The sequence below is a fragment of the Phocoena sinus genome, chromosome 11, assembly GCF_008692025.1.
Source record: "Phocoena sinus isolate mPhoSin1 chromosome 11, mPhoSin1.pri, whole genome shotgun sequence".
In the NCBI taxonomy this organism is placed as follows: Eukaryota; Metazoa; Chordata; class Mammalia; order Artiodactyla; family Phocoenidae; genus Phocoena; species Phocoena sinus.
Genome location: NC_045773.1, coordinates 47,624,341 through 47,646,834, shown reverse-complemented (window position 1 = coordinate 47,646,834; position 22,494 = coordinate 47,624,341). Strand labels below are relative to the sequence as shown.

At 50.3% G+C, this 22,494-nt stretch overlaps 3 protein-coding genes across 5 annotated transcripts in view; all 3 read left to right on the top strand.

The window, feature by feature from the left end:
* OXSR1 (oxidative stress responsive kinase 1) overlaps positions 1-5,624 on the top strand; it is a 101,354-nt gene extending 95,730 nt beyond the window's left edge. For 2 of the 3 annotated variants that reach the window (XM_032648577.1, XM_032648578.1), the window contains 3 exons: positions 1,482-1,550; positions 2,409-2,473; positions 2,892-5,624. In XM_032648577.1, coding sequence (XP_032504468.1) covers positions 1,482-1,550; positions 2,409-2,473; positions 2,892-2,966 — 209 coding nt within the window. In that variant the 3' untranslated portion in view covers positions 2,967-5,624. The remainder of the gene's footprint in view (positions 1-1,481; positions 1,551-2,408; positions 2,474-2,891) is intronic. The other variant, XM_032648576.1, reaches the window with a different exon arrangement.
* A 5,085-nt stretch (positions 5,625-10,709) lies between these two features.
* On the top strand, positions 10,710-21,242 carry SLC22A13 (solute carrier family 22 member 13). The gene is given in 12 exon segments (XM_032648895.1): positions 10,710-10,757; positions 11,378-11,705; positions 11,708-11,736; positions 17,862-17,965; positions 18,212-18,366; positions 18,595-18,735; positions 18,738-18,762; positions 18,929-19,048; positions 19,135-19,201; positions 19,203-19,310; positions 19,858-20,069; positions 20,274-21,242. Coding segments are annotated over 12 exon segments (1,665 nt in total). The 3' UTR covers positions 20,602-21,242.
* A 10-nt stretch (positions 21,243-21,252) lies between these two features.
* Positions 21,253-22,494, top strand: part of SLC22A14 (solute carrier family 22 member 14) — a 28,064-nt gene continuing 26,822 nt past the window's right edge. The window contains exon 1 of the mRNA XM_032649016.1: positions 21,253-22,312. Coding sequence (XP_032504907.1) covers positions 21,890-22,312 — 423 coding nt within the window. The 5' untranslated portion in view covers positions 21,253-21,889. The remainder of the gene's footprint in view (positions 22,313-22,494) is intronic.

The following is a 22,494-nucleotide window of genomic DNA, read 5'->3' as shown; positions in this document are numbered from 1 at the left end:
TAGTATAATACAAAGAGTACTGAATATAACTCTAATTTACTGCTTACTGTATGGCAGACACTGTACTAATCAGTATCTCATTAAATTCTCAAAACTGCCCCCTAAGGAAGGATTATTGTCCCCACTGCATAGATGATGAAATCAAGGCTTAGAGAGAGTGAAGTAACTGGTTGCAGTTCCCACAGCTGAGAAGAGGTGTAGCTGGAATTCAAACCCAGATCTTTCGGAGCCCAGAGTTCCCGCTCTTATCACTGAACGTGGTCCTCCATGACAATAGAGAAGCAGTAAGGCTTCCAGTCCCCTCCCTCCCAGCTAAAGCTGAGCCCTGTCATTGCAGTTTCTGGCCGTGAACTTCTCCCAGGGACAAGGCTTATTTTCTTTCTTGCCTTTGTTACTCAGGATTCGTATTTGGGAAGTGGCCCGCAGCCAGCTGGTATCCGTCCTGTGTGCCACGCTTAGTCTTCCTGCTGTCTCAGTATCATGAGCAGTTCACTCAAATGCAGAGAACAAATGCACATGTACAGAGATGTATCTGTTTTCCTTTTTAAAGCCAGGCAGAGTCACATTTTAAGGTACTCATTCAAATCGCTGGTCTTTGGCAAATGTATGTGCACAGCCCCTCCCCAGAGGTCCTCCCGTTCCCTCTGAGGGGATCGGTGTTCAGGCCTCGGGAAGGAGTCAGTTGGAGATGAGGTTAATTGATGGTACTCTGTCCTCATCTTTTTAGTTTCTAGTTATATACCCATTGCTCAGACAGTACAACCTATAATAATTAGATATGAAGGAAAACCCACCAGAATAAAACAGAAAATTATTTTAGCAAAAACAACAAAACCAAAAAAAACTGGGAGTATGACCTCCAAAGAGAAGAGATTGCAGTTTGTTTTCTTAAGATTTATGGGGGCAATTCCCTGGCGATCCAGTGGTTAGGACTCCGCGCTTTCACTGCCGGGGACACACGTTCAATCCCCAGCCGGGGAACTAAGGTCCCACAATCCGCACGGTGTGGCCAAAAAAAAAAAAAGAGAGAGAGATTTAATTGGGACTAAATTATTCTGCTTTATTAGCCCTGGAGATGTTACACACTCATCATCACGTCTCAGAGCTCATAGGGCTGGCATCCGGGGTTGTCCTCAGACTAGTAGTTTCTTCTGCAGCATCACTATCAGGTGCTCTTCCGACAAAGGCAAGAACCCATGGAAATTAGGCCATCATTTAGAACGTTATCTTTACGTTGAGCTGATATTTGCCATCTGGGTGATACAGGTTCCGCCCTCTACCTAGACCTGTGATAGTCCCTCACTTGAGATAATCCTGGTGGGAGGAAGAACCTTTATGTGGAGGAAGTCCCCCCCCCCCCGCCATCTTGGTTCTGTGAATTTAACAGCTAGCTTTGGTCTGGCTGTGCCAGCACCCGCTCTGAATGTTAGCAGGGACATGCATGCACAAGAAACGGAGCACCTTCTTCTTTGTCCTTGCAGATACAGCAGAGGGTGTCTCTCAGGAACTCATTTCTGCTGGCCTCGTCGATGGAAGGGATTTAGTAATAGGTAACTACTTTGTGCTCTGCCTTTGTGTCGCCGTCTCTCTGCTTGTATACTTAGGATCTAGAAAATCAGGCTTTGATTCCACTGAGTAGGTCTAATGGTTCTTGGAATGGTTCTTGGCTTTGCTGAAATAACAGGTATTGGGGACAGTTCCTTCGTTACAAAAAGGAAAATCTCACTTCTGAGTTTGCTTTGTGACCCCCAGTGATAGTGAGTGAAAACTTACCCAGGTCTCTGGGAGATCATAGAGATGATGACAGAAGTTACAGGTTAGAGTAAGCTTGGCCATATCTAATCCGTTTTGGAGAATGAACGCTATCCTTTTGGAGCTAAGAGTTAAGCAAAAATCATTACAGATTTAGTCCTAAAAAAAGCAGGAAGTAAGAAAAGGCACAGTCGGGCCACAGGTGCATTTTACTGAAGGAAAAGACCATTGCCTAGGACAAGTCAGCAGAGTTTTAAAGAGCCAGATAGTAAAGTAATAGTTTAGGCTTTGTGGACCATGTAACAGTCTCTGTTTTTACACTCTTCTTGGCTCACAGGCAGAACAGAAACAGGCTGAAGGCCATAGTTGGCTGATTCCCAGTCTAGGGCTTTCTGGCCCATGAATAGGCAAATCATACCTCTTTCACCCCAGTGTCTTTCCTAAGTTAAAAGAAAGTTAATTTGACAGTGATAAGATTTATTTGTGCTGCTTGGAGTTGCTTTTAAAAACACCTTGTGTTTAGGGAGCGATTTATCTTTCTGCTTCCATTTTGATTGTACATAGAAGCTTGTGAACTACCATTTAAGTTGTTGAAATGTGGTTGAAATGTGGATTTACTTAGCTTCTCGTTACTTTCTCTGTTTGTATGATTACAGTGGCAGCTAATTTGCAGAAAATTGTGGAAGAACCCCAGTCAAATCGATCTGTCACTTTCAAACTGGTATGCATCCCTTCCTCTTTATTAAACCATCTCACGTTTTACACATCAGCAGCCTCTGCAGACCAGCTTCCATGTTCCCTGAGTGATGAGAATATTTAAGTCTGGTGGATTGTATTTGTTTAACCTCCCCATGCCCTGGGCTGATACCGCCCTTCATTGGCTTCCCTTCCCCTCTCCCTCTCAGGAAGCCTCCTACCCGAGGCCCTTGACTATTTATCCTCAAGAGAGATTGATTGCTGGTCAATCTGACTCCACCTTTGTACCCAGACTCCACCTACACCTTTATCTGCCTCCTGTTTGTATCCCAGGGACCTGCCCCCCCACTGCCCTCTTTCCCACAGTCCCCATGTCAGTTTTAATTGCTGCCTGCAATTTTGTTTATAAATAGCCACAGCTTCTCATTTTGTTTGGTTCTTAGGCATCTGGTGTCGAAGGCTCGGATATTCCTGATGATGGTAAACTAATAGGATTTGCCCAGCTCAGCATCAGCTAAAACACAGCCCTGGAAGAGGCGGCCTAAGGAGATTCCACACATGCGTATCTCTGTTGCTTCTGTTGGCCTAAACTCACTACTGCCAAAGAACCCAGCATCAAACCTCCCAGCTAAGAGCTTTAGAGGTCTTTCTTTATGTTTTTCCTGTCATCATTCCCCCTTTTCCCCACAGGGAAAGAAAAGTTGGATCACCAGTGGCCAGCATCCCTTTAAAGAGTTCCGTTAGTAAACTTACTGCACGTGTCCCCTGTCTTCCTCCATCTGAGAAGTGGCCCGGGTGCCTCAAGGCCCAGGAGAGAGGTGTATCAGCTCATCTTGCCTTACTCCAGTGATGGCGCTGGGTGGAAAGTAGCAGCTATCTTGGGCTTCCTCATCCTGCTTGTTCTCCCACACCTGAGAGGATTTGGGCATCTTGGGATATCCCTTTACCACTGAAGTAGCAATTAAAAGTTGGTTGTTTAGCTGAAGCCCAGAGAATTTAATTTAGTGGGTTTTTGGTTTTTTTTTTTGGTTTGGTTTTTTTTTTTTTTGGTATCCGATATGAATTCCAACAACCTTTGTTAGGAAGAAGCACAGCCTCAGATGGAGGCAACCTAAACTGTGTTCTTGTTTTGTTCATGATGTTTCTAAGCGTTTTGCTGAAGCTGCTCTCAGGCACCCCTCTTCATTACTCCCTCCAGAAAGGGTTGCTAGCCTTAACTTCAGCTGGTGCAAAACATCTGACTGTAATCGAACTTCAGCCATCGGATCCTTCAAAGTGGAACTTTGGACTGTTTTTAGAGAAAAGATCAAGTAATGGCTTGTAAAAGAGAATTTCCCCAGCAGTGGTTTTTGAACAGGAAAAATCATAACTCATATCATTGCAGAAGTATTTATTTTCAAATCTTAAAACAATTGAAGAAAAACTGCTCCTTGATCCTCCCATGAAAATCAATTTGCCTGGCCTCCAAATCATGAGGAAATGCAAGGCTGAGATTTCTACAGCAATAAAGGAGACTCGCACTGGGCCAGAGAGGCGTGCCTTCTGCCCCCTCTCCTGCACTGACCCTTTGGAGGGGGTCCCTGTGTGCTGAACCTGACCCAAGATGGAAAGTGAAACCACATGTGCCGTGACTTTTAGGATTTTTGAGTAGACAGTGTTCATTTGATTTTCTACAGAAATAATATAAATTATTCTTTAGGTTTAAAAAAGAGCACCATAATGCAATATGTGAATCATCAGTGGCGTTGAGTTTTTCTTTTCTTCCTACTGTTTCCCAGTCAGCCTCTGTCTAGCTGCAGATAGCCCTAACAAGGTTTGTAGATGAAAGGGGTCCTCAGTCTGGCCTTAAAATGACACACAAAGATGGGCTTTGGCCCATCTTTATAGAATCACTCGAGCCCTTTCCAGCATTGTTGGTCTGTGAATAAAAGGATTGCTTTACCTAGTTTTCTCTTAGAGCACTTCTGAAAGCTTTCTCCACAACTAACTTATTATAGTTTTTGTTTCATTCTGAGCTTGTAGTTTTAGTCATGGGCTTTCTTCACCTGCCCTGGATACAAAGGCATGTTGGGAAAGGGATGGGTGTTGTAGAGGAAGGGAGGGGATGCTTTGGGATGGGGGTTGGGAGGAAAGTAGATCAGAGGATCGGACACCAAAGCCCAAGGTCCCAGCAGGATTGGTAAAAGGAGGGAGCCTGCTGAGCCTGGAGACAGAAAGGATTGATCAGCTTACTGGACAAATATTTAGCTTTTCTTTTTCCTTTTTTTTTTTCCTTTCTTTTTTTAGAAGAGGGTTGGGGGAACAAGGACAGGAAGGTAGGAATAAGTTATGAAAAAATGTAATGTCCCTTTTGGCACAAGACTAGTGGCTTACCTTAGAGTCTGTGTTTTGGTTTCAGATAAGCCCATCATAGTCTACTTATTTCTGAATCCAAAGGGTGGTGGCATCACTCTATTCTAGCTTTTATTTGGAGGTGGTCGAGAGCCCAAGCTGGAAGTAAGCAGCAGCCCATCTCCCTGTTCAATTTCTCCAGCCGGCCATTACCTTTGAACTGCAGTGGGACAGGCGTGACAGTAGAAGTGGGCTGGGGCTTTCTCTTTCTTTTCCATTCATCTTTTGCCCTGCTGGGAATTAGGAGTCAGACACCAAGCCCCAGGACAGTGTTATTTCTTCTTCCGCTTGATGTATGGTGGACTCGCTTTGCTGGCTTGTGCAGTGATGCTGAAAAAAAATGAGTGAACAGAAACTTTGCAGGTGAGACAGCACATGACCTAGTGAGCAGTTTTGCTCCTTCCCAGGAGGGGTGATTCAGGATACACCTCTCTCCCTGGATCCCCAGGATCCCCTGGTCCCTGGGGGAGGGACTAACTTAGCACAAGGTAACATGTGCCAATGCTATTTGTGAAATGTATGGTCTTTCTAAATGACTAATGGATTTGTTTGGGTTTTTTGCTTAAGTTGTGAACCAAATCCTAGAGCCAGCTGATACTCTAATAATCTGGAGGACAGAATCATGGTGTATCAATAAATGGAGGTTCCTCCTTATGGTGTATGCTAGATTATGGAAGATGTAAAATATTTGACTTCCCCCTCCCTTTTATTTTTATTTTTATTTTTTTGACTTTGTACTTTGCTGCATGTTTCATTCATTTTTAATCAATAAAGAATAAATTGTCTGTGGTGGTGTAAGGATGCTTCACTTTGGTGACTGTTGGTGGGGGCAGTGGGAAGTGGGTCAGGAGGTCACTACTAACTTTAATTTTTCATGCAAATAGAGAAAAGCCAAGGTGCACTTTTCCCTAAAAAGTGTATTAGTCTACAAATTAGAACAGCTTAAAACCAAGTGGGGAAACTGAAATCCCAAAAGAGAGAGAGATCTGCCCAAGGAAGTTTGATAGAGTGGGATAGGGAACTCTTTGCATTGATCTTCTCTATTTAATTCTGCTCATGCTGTTGGGCGGGGGGAAAGATGCCAGATTCAAGCCCTTGGGAATCTGTTGTGGAAAGTTTAGAGCAGGGCTGAACTTGTTCCCATTTGGCTTTGATATTGAAACGGTGAGGTTTCGTGTAAGATTCTAGGCCCCTCTGTATTCCTCCACCCCCTGGATAAGTAACCTCCCTGGTCATAACTCCTTCCCAACAGAAGGTGGTCTTTGAGCCATGACAGGACTGCTTTTGTGTGGGTCCTGGTAATTCAGGCCTCAGGTCCTGGGACCTTGGAATTGATGGTATCATAGCTGATTGAATTTGCTTTCAAGATAAGCAGGTTGTAAGAGCGGACTCTCACTATTGTGGGGGTGGAGAGGAGTTGCTGGCTACTCAAAAGTGACCATGATGTATTGATGTATGTGGGGATAAGAGCAGGGGCAAGAGTAAACGGAGCCTCTCCACTTGCCCATAATTCTCTAGCAAGATCCAGTCTTGTCCAGAAGCCAGTTTCCTCACCTCTGCCTATTCATAGTAGCAATGCTCAGTGCAACAGTTCATGGATTCCTCCTGTGGGTCAGCTCATCTAACCCCACATTTTTTGTTTTTCTCTTTTTTAAAGTAGACTTTATTTTTTTTTTAGCGCAGTTTTAGTTTCATAGCAAAATTGAACAGAAAATACACGGAGTTCCCATATACCCCCAGACCGCACACACACGCACAGCCTCTCCCACTGTCGGCATCCTGCACTGCAGTGGTACATGCGCTACAATCAGTAAACCTACACTGGCGCTTCATTGTCAGCCGAAGCCCATAGTATACATTTGGGTTCACTCTTGCTGTTGTATATTTTATGGGTTTGGACAAACGCACAGTGATGTGTACCCATCGTCATGGTCTCATAGAGAATGGTCTCACTGCCCAGAAATCCTCTGTACCCTTCTTGTTCATCCCTCCCTCCCCTCTAGTCCCTGGAAACCACTGAGTCTTTCAGTGTCCCCAAAGTTTTGCTTTTTCTGGAATGTCATATAGTTAGAATCATACAATATGTAGCCTTTTCAAAACTGCTTCTCTCACATAGTAATATGCGTTTAAGGTCTCTCCGTGTCTTTTTGTGACTTGATGGCTCATTTCTTTTTAGTGCTAATATTCTGTGCCTGGATACCACAGTTTATTAATCCATTCACTTACTGGCTGTGTCCAAGTTTTGACAGTTATGAATAAAGCTGCTATATATATCTGTGTGCAGGTTTTTATGTGGGTATGTTTCAACTCCTTTGGGTAAATTACCAAGGAGCCCAATGGCAGATTGTATGGTAAAAGTAGGTCTAGTTTTTTAGGAAACCACCTACTGTCTTCCAGAGTGGCTGTGCCGTTTCGCATTCCCAGCAGTGAATGAGAGTCCCTGTTGCTCCACGTGTTCGCCGGCACTTGGCGTTGTCACTGTTTTAGATTTGGGCCATTCTACTAGGTGTGTAGTGGTATCTTATTTTAATTTGTAATTCCCTGATGACAGTGTGTTGAGCATCTTTTCACATGCTCCTTTGCCATCTGTATTTATTCTTTGGCGAGGTGTCTGTTTAGGTCTTTGGCCCACTTTTAATCAGGTTGTTCTCTTATTGTTGAGTTTTAAGTGTTCTTTGTATACAGGCAGACTTCGTTTTATTGCTGTTTGCTTTATTTCTGCTTCACAACTACTGCATTTTTTTTTTCAAATTGAAGGTTTGTGGCAACTCTTTGTTGTCAGATGATGGTTAGCATATTTTAGCAATAAAGTATTTTTAAATTAAGGTATGTAATTTAATGAAGGTAATTTAAATTAAGGTATGTAATTTAAATTAAGGTATGTAATTGTTTTCTTAGAATACTCTTGCACACTTAGGAGACTACAGTATAAACATAACTTTTTAAAATTTTTATTTATTTATATTTTGGCTGCGTTGGGTCTTCGTTGCTGCGCACGGGCTTCCTCTGGTTGCAGCAAGCAGGGGCCACTGTTCGTTGCCGTGCATTGGCTTCTCATTGCGGTGGCTTTTCCTGTTGCAGAGCACCAGCTCTAGGCGCGCAGGCTTCAATAGTTGCGGCACACGGGCTCAGTAGTTGTGGCTCGCGGGCTCAGTAGTTGTGGCACACAGGCTTAGTTGCTCCGCGGCATGTGGGATCTTCTGACCAGGGCTCGAACACATGTCCCCTGCATTGGCAGGCAGATTCTTAACCACTGAGCCACCAGGGAAGTCCCTAAACATAACTTTTTTTTTTTTTTTTTTTTTTTTTTTTTATGCGTTACGCGGGCCTCTCACTGTTGTGGCCTCTCCCGTTGCGGAGGACAGGCTCCGGACGCGCAGGCTCAGCGGCCATGGCTCACGGGCCCAGCCGCTCCGCGGCATGTGGGATCCTCCCAGACCGGGGCACGAACCCGTGTCCCCTGCATCGGCAGGCGGACTCTCAACCACTGCGCCACCAGGGAAGCCCCTAAACATAACTTTTATATGCCCTAGGAAGCAAAAAAATTCACTTTATTGTGTCTAGTTGTTCCAGCACCATTTGTTGTATTGTATTGTTCTTTGATCAGTTGAATCTGTGAGTTTCTTTCTGGGCTCTCTGTTCTGTTCCATTGATTTATGTGTGTAATCTTTTGCCAGTACCACACAGCCTTGAGTACTTTATAGTCAAGGTTGAAGTCAGGTATTCTCAGTCCTGCATCTCTGTCCTTCTCCAGCACTGTGTTGGCTGTTCTCACCTTATCTACCCTGAGCCCCCAAGCAGTCTGTCAATTACAGTCGGATTTTCCCACTGTGATACTGGTTCCTGTGGAAGTTTGAGTTTGTGGATTTCTGCTCCAAGAAGTTATAGTTCTCTGTATTTACCTGTCTAGCTCCAATTCAAGGGATAGCAGTTTGCCCTGTGACCTCACTCCTCTGACAGAAGAGTTGTTGATTTTTCAGTTTGTTCAGCTTTTTACCTGCTAGAACACAGTAACAGTTTCCAAGCTGTTTACATCCTGGACCAGAAACCAGAATGCCTATCCCCTGTTTTTATCTACTAGAGTTGTTCTCAAATTTGGAAGAGGTTTGAGACACCATCCAGTGCATCCCTGTAGGTGATGTTTGGGGAGTACCTTCCCCTCCTCCCACCATATGCACAAACACCGGCCTCTACCCCGTGGACAGTTGATTGCCAGGGACGTGTGTCCATTCAGTTTAGCTCCAGTGGTTAGAACACTCTTGTTACACCTCTCTTTGGTCTTAGTTTTGCCCTTTACTGAAGGCAGGTACAAGGAGGGGAAGAGGAGAGAGAGAGGCTGCAGGCTCTCCCTGAAGGGCCAGAGGCAGCCCCGTCCTACCCTGCAGTCTCCTAGAGGACACTGGATGTGACGAGACTGCTCGGGGACGCCAGAGAGCAGCACATACGCTCCTTTGAGCTCATCCTCCCAGGTCAGTGAGACCACAGGTCCCTGGGGTTACAGTATTCCTGGGAGGACTCCCTCAAAGAAGGGAGCCAGTTTTAGGCTTTGAAGCATCATGGGGAGCCTTTGGCAGACTGGTGGGGTCGGGGGGAGGGTTAGGAGAACAGATAAGTTAATCAAGAAATTAAGATTGGGGCAATTGGGAGGGCAGTGAAGCCAGCGGCATTTGGGGATCATAGTTACAACTATGGAAGGTCTTTGGTTGAGTCTCACTCTTCTATCAGCATCTCCTCATCATTTATCTATCTGTGTTTTAGAATCCTACACCAAGAAATGGAAGGATCCTTAGAGAGCATCTAGTTCAAGCTTTCCTTATACACAGATGCAGAAATAGAGGCCAGAGGGGTAGAAGGAGCAGACTGCGGGTCACAGTGAATCAGTGGTGGAGACCAAGCTCCCTGCCTCCTACCTCCAGTCCCCTTGGAGCCTTAGAGCTGAAATCCTTACCCTGATCGGAGTGAAAAGATGATGAGGACTGAGCCCAGGCTCCTGTCTCCACCTCAGTTTTCCCCATAATGTGAACGCCACAGTGAGCAGCAGCAACTAGTAGCGTCTGCTTTCTTGGCAATTCAGCGAAGGCTATGCTGAGGACAAGAACACGCAAGCGAGGTGGGTGAGGAAGGAGAGGTGGGGCTGGGGACAGTGGGGAGCTTGGTGGGGAGTTTGGGAGGGGGCAGAGAGGAATGTCCTCTCCTTAGGCAGGGTTGCGGACCCTTGCCTCTGCCTTCCAGCGTCTGCCCTACCTGGACCCTCCCCCCGTGCTAGCAGGCCACGGATGTAGGCACACTGTATCAGGAACTGCCCCGCACAACCTTGCTGCCTTGCCTTCCCTTCACCCATGCTCCTCTGCCCATCTCTTATCTCAAAGTGTTTCAAAATCAAAACACAAAAAGGCTTTCCGATGCTTACCAAGCAAATATGTGAATGTGAATGTGATACCCAAGCGTGTATTTTTCCCTAATGCTCTATTTAATCCCACCATTCCCCACCTCCTATGATTGAACTAGATGCCTTCCAAGCCCTGGGTCTACCTGCAGTGAGACTCCCCCCAGGGAAAAAGGATGGGGGCTTTCATTGTTGGGAGGTTCCTGTTGTCAGAGGTCCTGCCTTCTGTTAGCCTCCTGTCCTGTAAGAATCCTGACCTGCCAGCCCCCATGCCGTGCCCCATCCCAACCTCGACTCCAGCAGGGTCATAGGACTGACCCCCAAATAGGGGGGCTTCCACAGCGGGGGCTCGGGCTTTGTCCTTTGTCCCTCTGTGCTCACCAAGGTTGCTCAGGGTGGTTGGGCTACCCTTGGGCAGCTTTTGCATCTGTTTCTGTCTTGGGAGGGTGTTAATGGTTCCTTCCTTGATTAGATAGAGATCAAGATGCACTGGTTAGTTCTGCTGCTGAAGGGAAAGGCATTTATGCCCTTGGTGGGTCTCCTGACCTTCATACTACCCTTGGATTGACTGCTGTTGCATACCACCACATGCTAGAGACCCTGCAGTAGAAAATAACTTCAGGGTCAAGAGACCAGGTTGGGCTGTTGGCCAAGTTAATGTGCAGGCTGGGTCCTTGCTGCTCCACTGACTTATCCCCCGCGGCGCAGTGTAGTAGCAACTGCCTTGTCGCGCTGAAATGACTCTCAGAGTTTGGACTCTTATCGTAATGGGAGGGGTTTGCACTGGTGTGAATTGTAGAGGATGTTGCAGTTAGAGGGGGTGCTGTCCCTGTATACCATGTAACTTTTGGCTAAAGCTCACTGCTGTGTGCCAGGCCTGAGAAGTTCCTCTTGTGGTGCCTGTCACACAGTCCATAAAACATCCTCGGATCCTCCAAGTCAGAGTGGACTATCTTTTCATCATATTCTGTCATTCCTAGACCAGAGTTGGGGAGCTGAGGCGTGACAGGTGGGGACAGGCAGGGCTGTTTTAAACAGTAACGCAGCACCGCCACTGCCCCGAGGAGCCCGTGCCCCAGAGCGAGCTGCAGAGCTGTCTGGTGGCCCCAGCTAAGGAGGCGGTAACCAGTGACCGTGGCTCCCTTTGCCCAGGTCCCGGCTGACATTGGCAGCTTTGGTCGCTTCCAGGTACAGCTGCTGATACTGCTGCGTGTCCCCAACTTCCTGACTGCGTTCTGCATGTTCACCCAGGTCTTCATGGGCCTGGATGAGGCCCACCACTGTTCAGCGGCCTGGGTCAAGAACCGGACTCTGACCCTGAGCGCTGCTGAGCAGCCAGTGCCGAGCGTGCCTGTGGATGCTGCAGGCAGCCCTGAGCCCTGCCTCCTGTTCCGGCCACCCCCCGACGGTGCCAGCCTGGAGGACATCCTCAGCCACAGCTTCAGTGAGACACAGCCTTGCGAGGCGGGCTGGGTCTATCCTGCGGGAGGCCCCTATCCCTAAAGAATGAGGTAAGGCTGCCCTTTGGCCTATCTTTCCACCTCTTTTGAGTCCGTCAGCTCGTCTGCCCGACCCCGTGCCCTCAGTCTCTGGTGTGGCTGCCTCTGTGGCTGCCCCTGCACCCCATGCCTGAATGACGGTGGGTCCGCCTGTTTTGCTCTCTGTCCTCTGCCTGTTGGCTCATCTACCTCTCCATCCATTTCCTTTGTCCAGGGTGTCTGTCCATCTGTCCATTCATCTCTGCCTGTGCTTTTATCTGTCCCGCTGCCTGTCTGCCCAGTGGCCCTCCTTCTTGTCTCTCCTGTTCTCCTGTCCTCATGCCTCTCTCTCTCTCTCCCCCATGTTCCCATCTGCCTGTCCATTTGCCTTTGTCTTTCCGTCCACCTCTGCATGTCTGCCTGCTTACCGATCTTTGCATTTAACTAACCCTCTGATGCTACCCCTTCCCTGTCCACTCGTCTGCCTTCCTGCTTGCTTGCCTCGAGCTTCCTGCCTTCAGCCTCTCTCTCTAGATCTCCTCCTGCGTGCCTGCCTGCCTCTTAGATCCTGAAGGACACCCAGGACTCTAGGACTGTCCTGCACATAACTGGGCAATTGCTCCTGCTAACTCCATTCTCGTAGGAGGGACCCTGGCAGATCAATAGAAAGTTCCCCACTCCAACCACCTCAGAGCAAGAAAGGCTGCTTCCCAGACAGTGGGGTTGAGCACAGAATGGGGAGATGACTTGGCGAGGGCAACATAAAGACTTGATGATGGAGCGGGGACTCTCTCATTCGGGGCACCTGCTGCCCAGTTCCCTGCAGGCATGGGAAAGAGCACATAGTCCAGAAGCCTGAGGGGCAGGGGTTGGGGATCTGTGCAGCTCTCACCTTAATGGTGGCAAATCCTGAACCTCTGTGGAGGGCAATTTGAGCCCCGAGACTAAACATTCACCTCTTAATATGTGACCATATACCTGCCTCCAGAACCGTGGCAGCCTGAGGATGTGTCCTCCTGCCTTCTTCCTGACCCTCCCCCTCATTCCACCCCACAGGGGGAGTAGGTCGCCTTTGAACTCTGCCAGCCCCTGGATCTAGCCCAGCCTAGACTGGTCTGACCCTCAGTGCCCCCTCCATCGTCTCCCCAGTATCCCACCCGTGTTAGGTCTGGTCTTCATCGGTCCTTAGATGTCGTGGAGGTGTCTTCCTCTACATGTGCTCATAAACTCTCTGCCCATCTGGCCAAATGTCACCATCCTTACAGCCCAGGCAGACTTCCAGAGTGCTTGGAGCCAACTCCAGGTCTTAATGCACAGCCTTTGCTGGTCTGTTCATGCAATTATATTTAGCCAACAGCTTCTGAGTATTAACTATGCAAGGAACAGAGAACAGAGGCACCCTATTCACCTTCTCTGAGAACATCTGGGCTCCTTGTTGAGGGACAAAGGGCTAGATGGGCTCTAAGGCTAGAATTTGCTTCCTCCTGGGGAGGGAATGGGCAGGCAACTCCCTGAAGGAGTTGGTATGTGAACTGGGCACCAGGGACCAGAATAAGATTGATGTAGAAGAGGGGAAGGCCTTTGTAGACAGAGAATAGCAAAAGGAAGGCCTGGCAACAGGAAGCAGGTGATGTGTCTGGGAAGCAGCAGGGACTTGGTGTGCCTGGGATAGGGCTGGGCAGGTTATGGGAATGAATGGGATGTTCTCAAGGATTGGGGGCCTCTCTCTTTATCCTCAGTCACCAACTTAGTCTTTGCTGACCCTGGGGTGGGACCTTGGACCTCTGGCCTTTCCCTGACATGCTCCCAGGGATCCACCCTCCCAAGAACTGCGACTCTCAGGGCAATGTACACTTTTGGTACTTTGTGCCCTGAACCACATGACAACCCCAAACTCTGGGGCTACCTTGTGTGAGGTATGCACCTTGGTTTCCAGTCAACAAGCAGGGGTTCTGCTACAGGCTGAGGACTCCTCTGAGGTGACATCCCAAGTTTCCTTATTATAACCAGCAACTTCATATGCAAAGTGAAATACAAACAATCCGAATTTAAGAAGAAAATAATATATTTCCTTATAGGCAGTGTGCTCATGAAGGACAGAGTACATTTCTCCTTCTCAACCTACCTGTCCAGCATTTCCTGGGTGCCCATCCTTGGAAAAAGAGAAAATGACTCCCAGCCCTGTCCACACGAACCTCTGAATAGGGAGGCAACTAGACCATCAGTGAATAGCAACAACAGTGTGATCCGTCCTGGGACCACAGAAGGAAGCAATGGGAGGGAAGGGGAAGCAGAGAGAATAGCCATTTCTAGGGTCTGGAGCACGAAAATGCCTGGCCCCTGTGAGCAATTCTCACATACAAAAGGGGTTGAGAAAAGGCAAGAGCCAACTCTTAAAGGGTCTCAGATACAATGCTGAGGAATTGGGGCTGTCTCCTAGAGACCAAAGGGAGTCATTGATGGTTTTGGAACAGTGGAAGGGAAATGTGATGGGTTTTGCTCCAGGAAATGGGGGTGGGATGCTGCGGGCCACCGGGGCAGGCCCCAGACAGAACCATCCACTGTAGGCATTAGGGCTGGGAAGGTTGACAACTGGTGTCCCAAGTTGGAGCCCTCTTCATCTCTGTTCCATCTGCAACATGACACCAGCACATGAACTTGGGTAGGTCTTGGCACCTCTCTAAGCCTCTGTCTTTGCTGCAAAACAGAGGGAATGATAAGCCTTCATGGAGTTAGAATGAGGATTTGATAAGATAGGGGATATCTCAACTTCAGGGAGGTAGTGAATGGTGTCCACTAAGCAGGGGTGGCAGCCTTGGAGGAGTCCCATGGCTCAGCACTCATGCCTTTAGAGTATGACCACCCCTTGTGTCTGAGATGCCTGTGTCACCAGCTGTGTGCTTCATGGCACAGGGGCCAGTACAGCCTCAGCTGAGCTAACATTTGCTGACCTAGCACAGCCACTGTGCTAAGCATGCTACATGTGTTAATTCCTTTAATCCTATCTGGCGATACTATGGAATGTATTTCATCCCCATTTTGTACGTGGGAAACCAAGACACCAGCAGATCAGCTAACAGATTCAGAGTCACACAGAGTGACTCAGTTCTGACTCCAGAGGCTGACAGCAGCAGGCCTTTGTTCATTATTATTTATTTTAAATAATGTTTAACTACAAAGCAATCTGTGGTAGCTGGACAAAAAGCAAACAGGATAGAACTGGGTGGAACAAGTTCAAGTACCTGGTCCTGCTGCACTTCATTCTCAGGGGCAATCCATTCATCATTTGATATATATTTAAAGTTAACAGTTATAAAATTAACAGTTGTTGGACTTCCCTGGTGGCGCAGTGGTTAAGAATCCACCTGCCAATGCAGGGGACACGGGTTCGAGCCCTGGCCCGGGAAGACCCCACATGCTGCGGAGCAACTAAGCCCGTGCGCCACAACTACTGAGGCTGCGCTCTAGATCCCGTGAGCCACAACTACTGAGCCCACGTGCCACGACTACTGAAGCCCACATGCCCTAGAGCCCGTGCTCCACAGCAAGAGAAGCCACCGCAATGAGAAGCCCACGCACTGCAATGAAGAGTAGCCCCTGCTCACCACAACCAGAGAAAGCCTGAGGGTAGCAATGAAGACCCAACGCAGCCAAAAATAAAATTAATTAATTTTTAAAAATAAAAATAAAATTAACAGTTGTCCTTCAGGACAGAACTAGGAGCAAAATGCTGTCTCCTGAGTTGGTTAATTTTTTGCTAAAGGTTAGTTAACTAATGGAGATTGGCTACTCATCTGACTGAAGGTATTAGTTCCTTCCTTTATTCACTCATTCCTTCACTCAGGAAACATTACCTTAGCTTTCCCTCAGTTTCACTCACTACCATCCAGTTTCAGTCACTGCCAGGACTAGCTGCTTAACCTCTTCTCCCTTAGACGAATAAAGCAGTCTCCTACCTTTTTGGCACCAGGGGCCGGTTTCGTGGAAGACAGTGTTTCCACAGAGAGGGCGGGGGGTGTTGGGGGAATGATTCAGGCGGTAACACGAGAGATGGGGAGTGATGGGGAGTGGCAGATGAAGTTCCGCTTGCTCGCCGCCGCTCACCTCTTGCTGTGCAGCCTGGTTCCTAACAGGCTGTAGAGTGGTACCGGTCCACAGCCCAGGAATTGGGGACCCCTGGGGGAATATAATAATAAGTCAAGGATCGTTGTCAGAATTATATGAGATGGGACTTCCCTGGTGGTCGAGTGGGTAAGACTCCACGCTCCCAATGCAGGGGGCCCGGGTTCAGTCCCTGGTCAGGGAACTAGATCCCGCATGCATGCCGTAACTAAGAGTCTGCATGCCACAACTAAGAGTCCACATGCCACAACTAAGAAGTCAGCATGCCATAACTGAAGATCCTGCATGCTGCAGTGAAGATCCTGTGTGCCACAGCTAAGGCCTGGCGCTGCCAAAATAAATAAATAAAATTTTTAAATGAGATAATGCACGTAAAACATGTGGCGCATTATCCAATCCAGAGTAAGCGCTCAAAAAGCATTAACAGGGGCTTCCCTGGTGGCGCAGTGGTTGAGAATCCGCCTGCCAATGAAGGGGACACGGATTCGAGCCTTGGTCCGGGAAGATCCCACATGCCGCGGAGCAACTAAGCCCGTGCGCCACAACTGCTGAGCCCGTGTGCCAGAACTGAAGCCTGCGCTCCTAGAGCCCGTGCTCCACAACAAGAGAAGCCACCGCAATGAGAAGCCCACGCACCACAACGAAGAGTAGCCCCCGCTCGCCGCAACTAGAGAAAGCCCGCGCGCAGCAATAAAGACCCAACGCAGCCAAAAATTAAATAAATAAATTTATTTTTTTTTAAAAAAAAAGCATTAATATTGTTGTGAAGCTACCTCTGTGAGCTCTGGAGAACAGCTCGTGTCATGATACCCTCATAAACATATGGAGCTGAGCTATGTGCAGAGGGGCATAAAACTCACTGCGGGGCCCACAGATGGAGGTGGGGAATATCAGTCACGTGCACTTATTGTTATGTGCACATTGCAGTAGACGAGTGTACAGACTTGTATGGACACCCATATTTTCATCACTTGGTTTCCCGGTCTGTCAAGTTCTCTTTGTGAGTCTCCAGGTGGGTTGTCCTCCTCACATCGTGTGTGTATGTGTCTGTGTGTGTGTCCGTGTGTGTGCAGGCCTGCACATTCCTCCATCCTAATCTCTTTCCTCAAGGAGTGTGTGAGGGCTCCTTAGGATTCTGACTGCCTGTGAATGATGGGAGTTTCAGGGGGGTTCTGCAGCCAGTTGGGAAAAGTTGGAAAGGCCCAAGCAGGTCACAGGGGTGCCATGGTTGTGGGAAAGAGGCCCCATTTGTCAGGAAGAAGCAGTTAACGACTGTCAGAGGTTCCCAAACTGTACATTCTTAGTGGGTCAATAATTTTACTTGGCATCTCCAGGACAAAAAAATACCTAAAAGTTTCACATATTAAGTAATTTGTTCCAAACAATTTAAGAAGGGGGACTTCCCTCGCGATCCAGGTTAAAACTCCATGCTTCCACTGCAGGGGGCACGGGTTCGATCCCTGCTCTAAGGGATCCCATGTGATCCCACTGAGATCCCACATGCCGCGTAGTGCAACCCAAAACAACAACAATGACAAAAAACAAACAACTTAAGAAGGATTTATGTACTAATAACTCAGCAGCTGTTTAAAAAAAAATACACACGAATCAAAAGAAAACACTTTTATTTCATCCTAACGTGCAATTACTTCCTAATAGGATGTACTGGGAACTGCAAAACGTCTTGATCCTTGAACCCCGCCACCCTCATTTTCTGTTCCACATTGAGTTTCACATGGTGCTTGCTTTTTTTCGTAGTAACTTCCAAAAGCACAACTTCACACAGATATGGTGTCACTGAAAAAAATTGCGTGAACCATCTGGAGCTGGTAGTTTGATAGGAAGCAGATGTTGAGGGTCCCAGTGTTTCCCTTTACACTTCTAAGTATCGTGTTGTGCACCCTGAGTTCACGCTGGTGCCCTGGGATGCCTTGCTTGCCCCACTTCTGTCCTGAGAGGTTTGTGGTGGGTGGGCTGGCTGGTAAAGGACTCGCCCTCGCTGCCCCTAGACTCACATCTGCATGTGTCTGCCTCAGCTGAACCTGGTCTGTGGTCGGAAGCATCCAAAGGACACCTCCCAGTCGGTGGACCTGGCTAGGCTCCTCACTGGGGCGCTCATCGTCGGGCCCCTCTGTAACTGGTAAGAACTTTGACCAGCTCCCCCAACCCAGCACGCTCTTGGGTTCCTGGCCCAGGGTCTCGTTCCTCCCCACCACGTGCCCCTCTCACTGGTCTCCAGGTAAGGCCCTGTCTCCCCGCAATGGGGCTCCCAGGTGGGGCCCTGCACCCTCCCGCAGACAGAGCACCCAGGGCAGGGCCGGGGGCTGGGTCTCCCTCCTTCCCCTCAGACAGACTCCCTCCTCAACCTGCCCCCTTCTTACCCCAGGATTGGCCGCGAGGCCACTATCCTGGTGCAGCTGCTACTCTTCGCCATCCTTGGCATGGCCGCAGCCTTTGTGCCCGGCTTTGAGCTCTACACGGCCCTGCGCTTTGCTGTGGCCACGGCCGTCGTTGGATATAACTTCAGCAGTGTCACCCTACGTGGGTATCTGGGCCCCGTGCCATCAGCCGCAGAGCGAGGCCTTGGGGTCTGGGTGGCCACGTTCCCACGCTGCCGGTGGGGCCCACTCAACTCCCCGCACCTAATGTGATGGCACCAGCGCTCCCTGTACCGGGCCAGGACCACAGCCCCTGACCTGGTGGCATCTAGCCATGGCAGGGAGTGAGAGGGCAGGGTCCGGGCCAGCCTCAGACTCAGTGTTCTCACAGTTGCAGAGTGGGTGGGGCCCTGGTGGAGAACTCAGGCTGTGGTGCTGGCCCAGTGTACCTTCTCCATGGAGCAGATGGCCCTTGCAGGACTCACCCATGGCGTCCAGAGCTGGAGGCTCTTCCAGATGGGTGGCGCTGCACCTGTCTTCCGCTCTTCCTTTACTTCTGGTGAGGAGATACTTCCCAGGCAAGCTGCCCCTCGGTTGGCTACGTGTCCAGAGAGGTGTCTGGGAGAGCGAACCTGTGGGGTCAGTGTGCACTGGGACAGCGGGGAGGCTCCTGGGGGAGTGGGGAGGCCCAGGTCCAGGCCCCAGGGTCACAGCCCGACCTACAGGGCTCTGCCGGAATCTGCACGGTGGCTCCTGACCCGGGGGAGGGTAGAGGAGGCTAAACAACCGATCCAGAGGGTGGCCTCGGTCAACAAGCGAAAACTCTTCCCCGAGCTCCTGAGCCAGGTACTTGCAGTAGCTGGGCCAGCCCTGCCCTGATCTGACCACACGGCCCGGCCTGCCTGGCCCCTCACTCTGCACCTCCCTCCCGGATGGTCCCAGAGAAGACGGGCCCCTCGGGGGATGCCCTGGATCTGTTCCGACACCCCCAGCTCCCCAGGTACTGTGATGGCTCTGGTGGGGAAGTTCGCCACGGCGGCCGGATTTACCATCTCCTACGTGTAGTCTGCTGAGCTCTTCCCCACTGTCATCAGGTAAGGACTGCAGGTGCAACTCCTGTTCCTCTGCTCCTGAGACCCTGATTTTGGCCACCCCTCCTCTGCCCTTACTGCTGTTCCCCAGTGAGCTTACGGAGCTGGCTCTGGGGCAGCAGTGCTGGATGGGGTCCAAGGCTGGATGGGGTCAGTGGAGAGCAGAGGAGAGCAGCGGAGGGCAGATACAGGAGGGGCCACACCCTGGCCTTGTCAGGACTGGAACATGGAGTAAGTCCCAAGTTTGATGAATGGCTCAGAAGGAAGACTCCGGTGGGGATGGGAGGTGGTCAGGAGGTGCAGCCTTTGATCTGAGACTCAATAGGTGAGCAGGAGCACAGCAGGCAGACAGAGAGGCCTGGAGGTGGCAAAAGCAGTAGGACTCGGGGAAGTGCAGGAGGAGGGGGCAGGAAGGCTGGCTGGACTGCACGGGCCTGGAGACTCTGCAGGCCTGTGGAGACCAGATGAGACACTGGGGTGCTTCCAAGGAAGTGAGCTGGGGTGGAGCTGTGGCCCAGCGGGGGCCGGGTCTTCTCGGCTTGCACTCACCTTTGTGCGGGCAGACGGGCATGGGGCTGGTGGGCATTTTCTCGAGGATCGGGGGCATCCTCACGCCACTCGTGACCCTGCTGGGTGAGTACCACACGGCCCTCCCTATGCTCATCTACGGCAGCCTCCCCATCGGGGCTGGCTTACTCTGTGCCCTGCTGCCAGAGCCACGTGGCTGGAGCCTGAAGGACGCCATGGACGACATGGAGCAGGAGTCATGCCCACAGCGAGGTGCTTGGTCTCTCTGAAACCCAGGACCTCATATCAGTGACCCCATCCCCGAAGGGGATCTACTTCACCATTTGTCCATTGTTGCATAGAGGCCCATATGGCATCCTCACGATTCCCCTACTTTGGGGAGGGGATGGCGAGGAAATGTAATACGGGGTCAGTTCCTAAGCAGCCAATGACAGCCTTCTGCTTCCTCCAGCTCTCTGAACGCAGTGCCGTTGGAAAAAGATTCTGAGGCCTCAGGAAGTACTTCTAGCCCAGGGGTGGCCTTTAGGGCAGCATGTACCTCTGAGTGTGTCTCCGAAGCCAGAGCAGCAGCAGCAGAGAGCTGCCTGAACACTCCCCTGGGAACAGCTGGACCTATGAGCATGGCCGTCTTGCTGACGGAGGCGGCACCCCATGAGCTGGCCCCAGAGCCAGCCAGCCACTGCCCAGCCCAATCCCAGAAGCATCCGAGACAGGCCTCCCTCCTTTCAAAACCTTTCTCATCCCCAGAGCCCCACGCCCAATACCCTGTTCTGGGTTAGAGTCTTGGGTGTGTCTTGGGCTTCACTTGTTCTCTGACAGTCTTGTGGGGATATGGCTCCTCAGATCCCCTCCATCTGGGGTCCCCCTGCCCTGAAAACACAGTCAAGCCAAAAACAGAACAGCTGGGTAGGGCCTCTCCAAGTAGGTGAGCGTAGGAAGAAAAAAACACTTAAAAGTTCTGGACTCACACAGGCAGGTGAAGGAAAAGCTGTGGATGAAGGGAAGGTTGTGGTTCCTCCAGTGGCTGGACTAGGCCCGTCTGGATAAGGTGGGACCCACAGGGCATTTGATCCAGCTGAGTGGACACTGATTCAGTCAGAATCGAAGCTTCAGTCTTGCCTTCTCTTCAAAGATTCTCCTTCCCCTGTCCTGCACTCAGGGACCAGTGGCAGGGAGAGGGAGGATGTGGGTCCTGTTCCTCTCCGGGCCGGGCCCCTCCTCCCTTTCATGCTCTGCTTCTCTGGCTCCTTCAGGGCCCATGCAGGGTGAGGGAAAGGGGAAGAAGTCTTCTTACCTGGTGGCCACTGGTGGTAGTTCTTCCGGGCTTGCAGTGGTTAATCATCAGTCAGTGGCCCTGGCAGGCTCCTAAAAGTAGGTTTTCCACAAGAATTTTCGGGGGTTCTCAGCGATCATCCCAGGACCTCTGGAAAGAGTCACACTCCCAACAAGTCTGATCTATGAGCAATGTGCCTGCAACTGACCCCTTGGGACCCCTCTTCACCTCTTGGCCGCCCCCCCGTCCCGCCCCGTGGGGATCCCCACATAGTCTCTTACAGAAGAATCCAGCTAGCAAGACCATAGCAGCACATGAGCCCGACTGTCTGCTTTCTCTCTTCCTGCACCCCAACTGCTGGTCACTGCTGGAAAGAGTCACACTCCCAACAAGTCTGATCTATGAATCCATGGTCACCAACACCAACTGGGTCTTTAGCAGCACCTCGTATTCCTACCAGCTTTTCAAGTCAGCTCGCTTTCCAACTCTCACCAGTGGCTATTTCTAAACTCCGCTCTGCCTGCCTCCCATCCTTCTACCCCCTACCACATAGCTTCTCCTCCTCCTCTGAGAGAAAGGAAAAGCCATCCTACTGCCGCTCCCCAAACTTCCCACCAAGAAGTCTTTAACCTACACTCCCTCCTCCCCCGGGTGGGATCTGGGAGCTGCTGAGTGGAGAGCCTATTCCTCCTCTTACTCTCCTCTCCATTCCTCCTCCTCAGGCATGGGGACAGGGGCAGCCAAGTTGTGTGTGGAAGGATGGGAGGATTTCCCTCAGTGGAGGTGGAGCCCTGATGGGGAGGCGGGTGCTCCAGGTGCTGGGAACAGTCTGCACGGAGAAATGGGGCTGGCTCACGTGGAGATTTTCCCAGCCTGCCTTGCGCCTTCAGTTCCTAGAGCCTGTGGCCAGTTGTGCCCCAGGAATGGAATGCTATTCCTCCCCATGCCACCCCACCCCAGGACCTCCCCGCCCCATTGTGACACTGCTCCCCAGACACCGTGGAACCCAAGGGTTCTGCTTCCAAGGGTCTGGCTGGGCCTGGCTTGTGGTCCTGTCTCCAGGGAGGAGGGACTGGGAGGGTGTGGAGGGTGGCAATTATGATGACACCTGGCAACTCTGTGGTCGCATTCTCAGCGCAGATGTGGACAGGGCCTGTTCGGCTGTGGGGAGTCTGTGGAAGGAGCGGGCTGTCCTCCCGGGAAGCGTGAGTTCTCAGGTGTGGCATCTGGCCATTTCCTGCCCTCAGAAGGGGGGCTGCTCCTGGTTATACCTTCCTGTCCCAGACCTTAGTTTCCACTTTTTACATTGAGAACCAATTGCCTGGGGCCTGTCCACCTGGCAGGGGACCTTTGGGAACAAGTGCTCCAGGGCCTTGCAGACTGTCAGGCCCCTGTGGGT